The following is a 10,155-nucleotide window of genomic DNA, read 5'->3' as shown; positions in this document are numbered from 1 at the left end:
CTTGTTGATGTTAGTATGGTATGGTTGGTAGTCCACTGAATGAACACGCAGCATTTGGTAGGTCAAGCGAGTTATCAGCAGTTATACGCGTTTAGTTATTAAGAGAATGTATTTGTCGCAAACACTTTGCAGTAATTTGATAGTTCCTTCGTGTCAGTGCAATGTCATCGACTTCAGTGGTTGAGCGGCTAGTTTAGCAGCTAGTTTAGCAGTACGTTTGCTCAGAAATATGTTGCTGTCAAAATCATTTGCTATGCTACTGGAGGTTCGAAAGTGACCGATTTTATTTATTATAGAATGCGTGTCACGGTCATGACATCTGTGCTTGGCCATAGGATAAATAAGAGCCACGCCACACTTACGCCAGCATTACACCGCTTTCGAACTTGGTTGATGTTGTTGATTAGCCAAACTGTAGCTGTCGTCTTACGCATTTTGTAACGTAACGTGATGATTTTGAATTTAAAAATAGAGAAACATATATTTATTAGCGCTAGTACGATGTCTTGTAATGGCTAGATGCGTCAAGCCACCAAACACATTTTAAGGGGATAAATAGCACTCCCATGTGGTTACTTTGGGTCCTGCTCTTGTAATTAGTCATACAGCACGGTGGCCTGCAGAGTATGATAAAGGTCTTTCTGAAAGGTTGAAACTGGATTACGTAGTTTCGTTGCCAAAAACAACCTCAGGGCCTACGACTTCACTATAAAAATGATTCGAATTTGACAGTGGTTAATATGTGTTAAGGTTGTTTTGCTTTGGTTTTCTTATGCACACACAATAAAGTTGGACATTTTTATATGTCCTCAGTCAGTCATGACTGTCATGTTTCATGTGACATCCCAATATCTTGTGTATAAAACCAAACATATGTCATAGATTACTTGAAAACGTATGTCTACAATGTTTGTGCAAATCTAGATCTGCTAGCTGGAAATTTGCCTCTATATTCAATGCCAATGGCTGTACTGAGGACATAAAATGTAATATTGTTCAACTTTATTTTGTTCCAAGAACATACAAAACCATTTTAGCAATAAATATTCAGTACCTATACGTTAATTTTGTCAAACAGATATTCAAGATTTGTAAAGTAAAGTACATTTCACATGGCTTTGTGTAAAGTACATTTCACATGGCTTTGTCAAGCTTGTGTTTTATTTCAAAATAAACCATGCATAATCATTTATTTCTCAGGTACTTGAAAAAAAAATATTGAAAATGTAACTGCAATTCAGTCATCCTAAATGGGTGGGTAGATATTTTACAATGTTGTGTCCTATGAATAGGTCTGAGTTGTAACCAAGACCAATGAGTTCAATAACTCGTGTTGAGGTGCTGTCACTGTACCGGAGGATTTTCAGGATTGCACGTAGCTGGCAAGCTCAGAGCGCTCTGCAGCATGACACTGACTCTGAGAGACGCTATATTGTCCAGGAAGCCCGGACGCTATTTCGACAAAACCAGCAGGTATTGAAATAGGATTTAGCACTGATTCACTCACACTTTTTTTTGGTTCTCAAGGACCTTTCAATTCTCTACAAAGATTGTCTACACTCAGTGAATTATTCTGCATTAAGGCATCTCTGTATTTCAGTTAACAGAACAGGAGTCTATCAAAAAGTGCATAGACGAATGCAATGCAAGAATAGAAATTGGTACGTTTTTTCCTAATCTAAAGGCATAGAAAGAATATTTCCATGCACCCTAGATCAAAAGTGCAGCTGTCGTGATAATTAATGGCTTAAAACATTCTGTTCCAGGGCTGCATTACAGGAACCCATATCCCAGACCAGTGAGTCCAGAGATCATTGTTGAAACCAAGTTCATTTCAAACTATAGTAGCTTCATTAGGGTATACTGTTAAGTGTCAACATTACTCTTCTCTAAAGCATTTTTACCTGTCTACTTGTTTCACAGACCTATCTGCATCCAATGGGACTGGCCACACAGAAAGGAAGGAAGTTACGGACTCAACAGAAACTGAGAAAACAAGCCAAACCTGTGTATTTACAGTCCCAGGATGACACGTGATAGACACTCACATGAAAACATACAGAAATCTATGCGCACAATGACATTAAACAGTTCATGACAAATTTCACCCAAATTATATTATTTCAGATCTCAACAGAAACGTTCTATATAAAGCCATTTCTGTTAATATTATTTCTCAAATAAGAACAGTATTTCTGTATTGCAAGTGAAAGTCAGCCTGTCACTGTAAGTGTTCACACTGCCATTGAGTCAGCAAATGATCCAGCTGTTGTAAAATGTAAAATCATTATTTATATTGTTTTATTATATAAAGTATTTCTAACAACCATGGCTTCTATGGTTGAATGATTCTTAGTTAACTTGCTGTCGTTATCACACTTGAAGAGTGGATGCAGGTGGGAGTGTCTGATCAGAGAATGCTATGTGGAACCAGGAATGCTGAAACTGTTTGGGCCTTGGAAACAAAGGAATAACTGCCAAGATGAACAAGATTGTAGGTGCAGCGGGAATGTTACCTACGAAGGAACACCTAGCTGGAAGGGTTCCACGTATGAGAACTTTAATGGACAGTAGAATGTATAAGAATGGTCAATATTGCCGATAGATATCATTAATCTGACTACATTACATTATTAAATGACCTACAATATTACCATGTGTGTGTAAACCATTAAGCTTAAATGTTATAGGAATTGGTTAAACTGAATGTAATGTCACCTGTAATGTAAAAATAATATCAAGTGAACAAACATGTTGAATACCAATAAGACCAAATGCACTTAAAAGCATGATATGGTGTAAACCCAAACCTGAGATGAATGAGCGACAGAGATAGTGAAGGAGAGACAAGCGAACAGAGTTATAGAGAAGGAAAACAGAGGCTCCCCAAACTCAAAGATAGAGGAGGAGAAGCAGCAAGAGAAGAGCCCAAACACTCTACAGTGTTTAGTTTTGTACCTTAACACCTGTCCCTATGCATTTACCAGAAAACATCCCTTAAGGCCACATTCTGTCCCTGATACCAAGACAACATTCTCCTCCCACCAACCCTGGTCATCTGGGAATGCCCAGGCAGAGGTGGGACAATGGGACTAGTTGGATAATACAACAAGGGCAGATACTTCAGATTGCAATGGACCCATGAACACACTGCTGCCCACATCAAAGAGATCAATTCAAGATTAAACATGGATATGTTACATTCATATACATTTGCACACACTATCACAAACCTCCTTTCTCTCTGTGGCAAAAGGGGGGAAGGCTGAAGCAATCAACCAGATACTACAGCAATGTAGGATGTGGCAATTAGTTCAACTGTGACCAGGCTCTGGGGTGCCCAATAGCACCCAATGCAAAGGGGTTGCTGTGAAGACAAACTGTCCGGGTTGAGAAGCTGTGGTGTGAGCGCTGACTTTTAACCCCTTGGCCAACACACAGTGAGTATCCATTTTCTGGTTTTAATCATTCTCAGAGTGAATCTTCCCTTTCAATATCCTTATACCTTTTACTAAAGTGAAATTTTAAGAGATTCCTTATGTAGCTGTTGAACTACAGCCATTTGCACAATACTATTGTTTTTTGCTTTCTATAATATTGGATTATTTCATTTTTAAATGATTACCTTGTGGGCACAATATGACCTAATAGGAATGATATAGAAAGTCACAGTATTCCTCTGAACCATCATTCTCAGCAACATACTGTTAAAGTGCATGGAAGAGTAACTGTAGTATATCCAGCTTTGCCCTGTATCTGCAGTAAATGCATTGATTCTATACATAAAATATAAATGAATGCCCTATTGAAGACCATACCCTCATGTCTCTATCCCTCTAGTCTCAGTTCAGCACACACACTCACACATATCCCAAAGCCTTTAAGCCAGTCTGATTGGCACTAGTGAACATGCTGGAACATACAGACCTGATGTGATAAACCTTTAATAAACGTGTTGTTTTGTAGAGTCTGTTATATGGATGTCTGTGAGCATGTGTGTCCTCCTCAGTCATCCAGCTGGCACAAGCAGGCCACCCCCCGGTTGACCCAGTGTTGCTGGGGCCGGTCAGAGGTGATCTCGATGGGCAGCACGTAGTTGGTGGAGTGGCCGGTGGTGGACAGGGTCCCCCGCCGGGCGCTGGTCTTATAAACCGGACACACATACACGTTTTCATGCTTGAACTTGGAACTCTCGCCCGGCCTGAGCCAGATGATGGGCAGGGTGTCAAAGAGGATCTTGGGGAGGGACTCGCCAATGTGCATGTGCTCACGGTCCCAACGCGCTCCCTCCATGAAGAGGCCGTAAACGTAGGCGCCATCTGCTGGCTTCTGCTCAACATGGCTCTCATGTTTGGTCACCTAACACAGACACACACACACACACACTGAGCAAAGATAGCCTCTCTCCCTTGTCTCCGTTCTTCACACTCTACATGTACGGGTCTCCTTACCTCAAACTCAAAGCCGATGTAGTCGATGGGGATGGTGTATTTGCGGGCGTAGTTCTGGCAGACCCCTGTGAGGAACGACTGCGTGAAGTAGAACCCAGAGAGCCAGAAAACGCTTGGGGGCCCATTATCGATCCAGTCCTTGATGGCACACACACACAAACAAAGACAATGGAAGTCAAACCCTGTGTATGGGAGACTGGGATGTCATTTATTAGTCTACAACAGAAACCTGAACACGCTTGCGAAAAAAGTGTCAGTATAAATGTCCATAGTTTGTATGTATGAACAAACCCTCCTTTTTCTGTTTTTTTTTAATAGTTGAGAGTTTGTGACAGACTGTGTTCACACCTGGAGGAAGTGGAGCCTCTGTAGCAGGTCTATGACGTAGCTGCCCAGAGGTTTGAGGGAGGGGTAGGAGCGGGCCGCCCACGCGGCGGGGACACGCCCGATCAGCATGCTGTTGAACACGCCCTCCAACTCGGACGACATCACCACCTGTCCCTTCATAGCCCGCCGGATGTTCACCAGAGTGGTGCGCACCACGGCCGTCAGCCTAATCGGCAATCATGGCAAACACACTATGACACACACCTTCAGTCTGGGCAGCAATCATGGCAGAAACACCATGACACACACCTTCAGTCTGGTCAGCAATCAGTAGGCACAGGAAGCACCCCAGTGCATTATTCAATTTAATTCAATTCAAATCAATTTTATTTCTATAGCGCCAAATCAATAAATTGATCACTTCTCAGCAGTTCTCCTATTATCAGTTTGAGCATGACCAGTGCTGCTTAATGATGAAAGTGATTGATAAATCTAGCTGAAAGTTTTGTTTTTGTGATCATGAATCAAGAGATCCGTTTCTTATTTTTTTTTGCTCCCTGTGTTTTACAATAGTTTATGTACGGTTTGATAGAACCGAGATCTTGTGCTTTTGAGTGTGTATGTGTGTATGTGTATGTCCTACCTGTTGAAGCGAATGAGCTCCTGTCTCAGGACTGTGTTCATAGACTCCTCGTAGAGCACTGGGTATTTCTCTATCACCTTTTCCAAGTCAAAATCTGCTGGCAGCTTGCAGAGAATATCCTCTGCCAACTCATCCACTATCATCTACACTCAAACACATACACAGCAGTAGATGAGTGCATGAGTTGGTCTGGATTGACTTGATTCACTATGTTAACATTTACAGTACATCCAGTTCGTTATCTGCAGCTACTCTGTTTAATAGACACAAACGACGCATACTACAGTTAACCCTAGAATATAATGAGATCAATTTAGGGTCAACAATGCATCAGCACATAAACATACAAACATATAAACAGAAAAACATACAAAACACTCAAGGGTCAGCCAGAGGTCGAACCCACATCCTCACCTGTGGTGACTTGGCTCCACCCCCTGTCTGCCTGGGTAGGGTCAGCAGAACTCCATCTAGGAGTTGATTGGTCTCCTGGTTGTCCTTGGTGATATCTGCATTGCTGTGCAGGCCAAACACACCAGGCTCGGCACTGATTGGTAGATTGCGGATGTAGTTGACATAGCTCTGAGGAACGATCGAGATTTGATGAGTGAAATTCACAGGTAACATTATCAATATTTAAGTGTCAAGTACAACAATTGTGAAGTGTTTCTGCATAATAATTGTGGGAGATATTTTGGAAATGAGAGTGTGTGTACCTGATAGGGACCATGAACAGGGACATAGTAGAGGTCGCCCTCACACAACTTATAGCAGTCCTGCTCGAGAACGTTGGTGTTGAAGAAGATGGACAGCAGAGACAGCAACAGTCTCCTGTCCTTATCATCAGTCACCCTGCCTCCATAGTTACACTCCCCTGGTGTGCAGAATAGACGTGTTTTAAACACGTAAGCCACTTACAATCCCATGACTTTATCTGTCAAGTTCTCCATTTTAGACTAATTATTTCAGTGGCGTTTGTGTGTGTGTGTGTGTGTGTGTGTGTGTGTGTCTAACCAGCCAGGTAGGTGAGAGCCTCCAGTGGAACCTCCTCATAATCCTCCAGGAACATGTGGATCTGCCGCATAGTGATCCTCAGGTCTGACTCGTTGAACTCATATGGGATATTCCAGCCTGTGCAGTAAACATACACACCACGCAAAAATGTATCATTTTACCTACTGAAGAAGTCATCCTCCAGTCTTCACTGTTGTCAGGTAAACTGTCAAGGGTTTATATGACCAAACCATGTATCTGTGTTAATAATTTGTGGTATTACAGGTAATGTATATATAGGCAATATAGGTAGTCCTTCTAACAACAACAGGTTATATACAGCGCAGCCAAATCCTGAAGATCTCTTGCTCAAAACCAGGTGATGTACAGTATATCGAACATCAGGAAGGACCATTTTGGCGTTTTCTAACCCAGTGGTCCATAAGTCCTCCTCTCTTGCACCAGGGCGTGGAAGAAGCAGATCCCGAAGAGCAGCTTCTGCCAGACCTCCTGCTTGCTGGAGCTGACGAAGAAGGTGGGGTCAGAGATGGGGTCGTTGAGGTAGGAGCGCAGCACGTTGGCTCGCAGGCCTTTGGGCGGCTCGTTGGTCATCTTCACCCCGTTCTGCAGGATGCTCACAGGGAACTTGTTTGAGGGGTAGCTGGTAAGCCATAACCTGAGGGGAAAGGGAAGATCGTGATTTAGTGTGTGGAATATGAGTGTATTCAAAAAGTATTCCAATTAGAAGGACACATTTCCTGAAATGTTATGTCATGGTAAGTCTTTACTTCTGAACACAGCATGTACACTGACGATGTGTGTATCATTTAATCATGTCTATCTTCCTTAATCATCAAAAACATTCATTCATTAAAGGCTAGTGTGTGTGCATATAAAATCCTTGCTGACTTAATATTTTTAACCTTCTGTGTGTGTGTGTGTGTGTGTGTGTCTTCATATCTGATGAGTATGTGGACTGTGAATGTGATTGGTGTGTATTCCTGGGTCACCTGAAGTCGGTATGTGTGTTCTCAGGGGTGATAACCTCCTCACAGATCTTCTCCAGGGCGGGCATCCAGCTGGTGGCCAGGTGGCAGTTCTGCAGCACCACCCAACCTCCCTCTTTCAGAGCCTTCTCAATCATGCATGCCGCAATGGGACCCTGGCCCTGACCCAGAGAGATGGTCTGGGTCCTACTGCCCCCCATTCCTATGTCTTCCGCAAATTTCAGTAGTCCTGGAACAAACATATAGGCACATTAAGTTACTGTGCCTGAACACAGCCCCAGGTACAAACTCCTGAGGTCTTTAACAGTATGGCTACATGCAACAATGAACTGGTCCGAGCTTGTTTATTAGTAATAGCACAGTCTGGTATTTATTTTGAAGATGTTCTTGAATGGGATTCAAATGTCAGACAATATGTGAAGGCTGGGATTGAATTGTACATGTGTACGTACGTGTGTATGTGTGTGAGTAAGTGTCTTACCTGCAGTAGGGTCGGATCCTGGAGAGAGGATGAAAATCAGCGGGGAGCAGCAGTTGGAGTCATTGTAGCTGCCAGCGAGGTCAAAAGTGGGGGGCTCGATGTAAGCATTGCCCATGTTCACCACGATGAACTCCTGGATAGCAGGCACCAGCTTATCAGGCCTGAAGCAACGCAGCACCACCAAGCGGTCCATACCCTCCACCATACGCCAGTTATCGGGCAGCTGCTCCTCGTGGGGCAGGCTTGAGTCATAGATCTGCCTCCACTTCCCTGCACAGTCCCGCACATGCTCATACAAGCCCACCAGGTTGCGTAGTTCGGAGGCGCGCACAATCTCAGACCAAGCCTTATCTGTGAGCCACTCGGGGGCGGGGTTAGTGTGTGGGTTGTCCAGGGCGATGCCCCCCGTGAGGAGGAAACGCCAAACTTGGTCGTCGATCTGCCCCTTCCCATTCATGATACCCACAGTCAGCAGCAAGGAGAAGAGCATCTTGTCTTTCTCGAAGAGTGAGCGGCACACGTTGTTGTAGATGTTGTTGGTGAAGTGAGCAATGATGTTGTCAATGCGCGTCTTCAGGTCATCGCTGCGAACACTCTGAGCAATGGAGCTCATGAACAGGTTAATGAACCAGGTGAGGGAATTCTGGTACATGGGCTCAATGTTAGCCAAGTCCGAGACACAGAAGAATAGGATGGAGGAGTGCTCGGCCACAGGACGGTAGCCCATGCGAGTTTCGTCGATCTCCAGCTCGGTAATATTCGCCACCTTTTGCTTCTCTGAGATCTCCTCAGACAGGATCTTGGAGGACGACAACACCTTGATGGCAGTCTCGTCTTCCAGGATGTTCCCCTTGGAGGACGAGAGTACTTCCAGGATCTTGTCCTCGATCTCCTTGAGCTGCTTGTTGTTGGCAGCGCTCTCCAGAATCAGCTTGTTCTTCTTTTCCTCCAGCTCAGGCTTCTCTTTGGCCGCCACAATGCCAAGCAGCTGGTCCTCCAACCCTAATGGTGTGATCATGAAGTTGATCAGGCACACCTTCACGGCCACCTCAGGGAGGTAGTGTGGATTCCTAAGACCTGTGGTCATGTAGAACAGAAAGTCTTTGCAATATTCCACAATGTTCTCGCCAATCTTTATGTACTCGACACCCTGTTGCCGGAATGTTTGCTTCAAGAGGACTGACTCCAGAACAGCATCCAGCTCCTCCCCGACATTCTCCAGCAGAACCGGCGTGCCGAACTGGATTGAATTCTCCAAGGTTCTGACATAGGTTGAATCTGAGAGTTTGATGATGGCTAACTTATTGGCTTTCTCCATGTTCTTTACCCACTTGTTGGCCTGACCTTGGGGGTCAATCATCAGTGGCCATCGCCTTGAGTTCGTCACAATGATACCATTGTCGGTTGAGAATGAGTCCACAGGTAGCCCCGAAATCTGCCATTGTCGAATTGATACTTGGTTGCCAAGGGTGTTGTTGAGAGTGAAGTCGTCAGAGCAGGGCACTTTCTTTTGTTGACACAGACTGTGCCAGGCAAGCTGGCACTCAACGCGGTAGTCCACCGTGAATGCACCCAAGTAGGACACCGTGCCAGAGGACAGTAGGACGTCCCCAGTCAGGTTGGTGTACTTGATGCCCAGGTTGTGGGCGGCCTCAGTCCAGCGGTCCTTCTCCCCTCCTAGCCCACCGATCAGCTTCTCTGCTCGGATGAGCTTCTGGGAACACAGTTCGATGTTGTCCTCCAGGTCCTCCTTCTTCCTGCACATAGCCTCAAAGGTGTCATTCAGAGCCTGCAGGCGGTCTTCCACCTCCTTCAGCTCTGCCCGTTTCACCCCCAGGGTCTCCATCTGGACGGCCAGCTCTGCCTCTGCCCCCGCGAGCCGCTCTTTCTTGGGCGCCACTAACTTAGCCACACGCTCATAGACCTCCATAGCACGCACCCATTTACAGAGGCCTTCACAGGCCGACGACACGTTTTTGATAAGTGCGGGCAGAAAGTCTGGGTGGTCGACGAACTTCTCACGGATGCGCTTGATGTTGGCTGGGGGAATGTTGTCTTTGTCAAAGGCCTTGAGGTTGTCCAGGAAACGCAGGTCACTCAGAAGCTTCTTAGAGTTGCCCCAATAGTCCTCAATCATTTTACCTGTAGACCCCAGCAGACACAAGATACAGTTCACATCACAAACGTATGATTATATAACACCGTTGCTATATATCAGTTCACCAGATCTTTGTTGATCTCAGATCTCAATCT

General features: G+C 44.8%; 2 protein-coding genes across 2 annotated transcripts in view; one reads left to right on the top strand and one right to left on the bottom strand.

Annotated features, from left to right (window-relative positions):
* On the top strand, positions 1 to 2,520 carry lyrm1 (LYR motif containing 1). The gene is made up of 5 exons (XM_080835727.1): positions 1 to 57; positions 1,293 to 1,473; positions 1,601 to 1,661; positions 1,767 to 1,798; positions 1,924 to 2,520. Exons 2-5 carry the CDS (start codon positions 1,315 to 1,317, stop codon positions 2,035 to 2,037), a joined length of 366 nt encoding a protein of 121 aa, XP_080691853.1. The 5' UTR covers positions 1 to 57; positions 1,293 to 1,314; the 3' UTR covers positions 2,038 to 2,520.
* A 1,485-nt stretch (positions 2,521 to 4,005) lies between these two features.
* The window catches only part of dnah3 (dynein axonemal heavy chain 3), a gene marked incomplete at both ends in the record, with an annotated part of 77,908 nt that continues 71,758 nt past the window's right edge, over positions 4,006 to 10,155 (bottom strand). The window contains 10 exons of the mRNA XM_080835444.1: positions 4,006 to 4,359; positions 4,452 to 4,589; positions 4,800 to 5,004; positions 5,422 to 5,564; positions 5,836 to 6,003; positions 6,138 to 6,295; positions 6,436 to 6,552; positions 6,846 to 7,090; positions 7,425 to 7,650; positions 7,903 to 10,044. Coding sequence (XP_080691570.1) covers positions 4,006 to 4,359; positions 4,452 to 4,589; positions 4,800 to 5,004; positions 5,422 to 5,564; positions 5,836 to 6,003; positions 6,138 to 6,295; positions 6,436 to 6,552; positions 6,846 to 7,090; positions 7,425 to 7,650; positions 7,903 to 10,044 — 3,896 coding nt within the window. The remainder of the gene's footprint in view (positions 4,360 to 4,451; positions 4,590 to 4,799; positions 5,005 to 5,421; positions 5,565 to 5,835; positions 6,004 to 6,137; positions 6,296 to 6,435; positions 6,553 to 6,845; positions 7,091 to 7,424; positions 7,651 to 7,902; positions 10,045 to 10,155) is intronic.

This window comes from Sprattus sprattus (genome assembly GCF_963457725.1).
Source record: "Sprattus sprattus genome assembly, chromosome: 3".
NCBI classification, from domain to species: domain Eukaryota; kingdom Metazoa; phylum Chordata; class Actinopteri; order Clupeiformes; family Clupeidae; genus Sprattus; species Sprattus sprattus.
The sequence above is the reverse complement of the archived record's forward strand: the minus strand, read 5'-3'. Positions and strand labels throughout refer to the sequence as shown.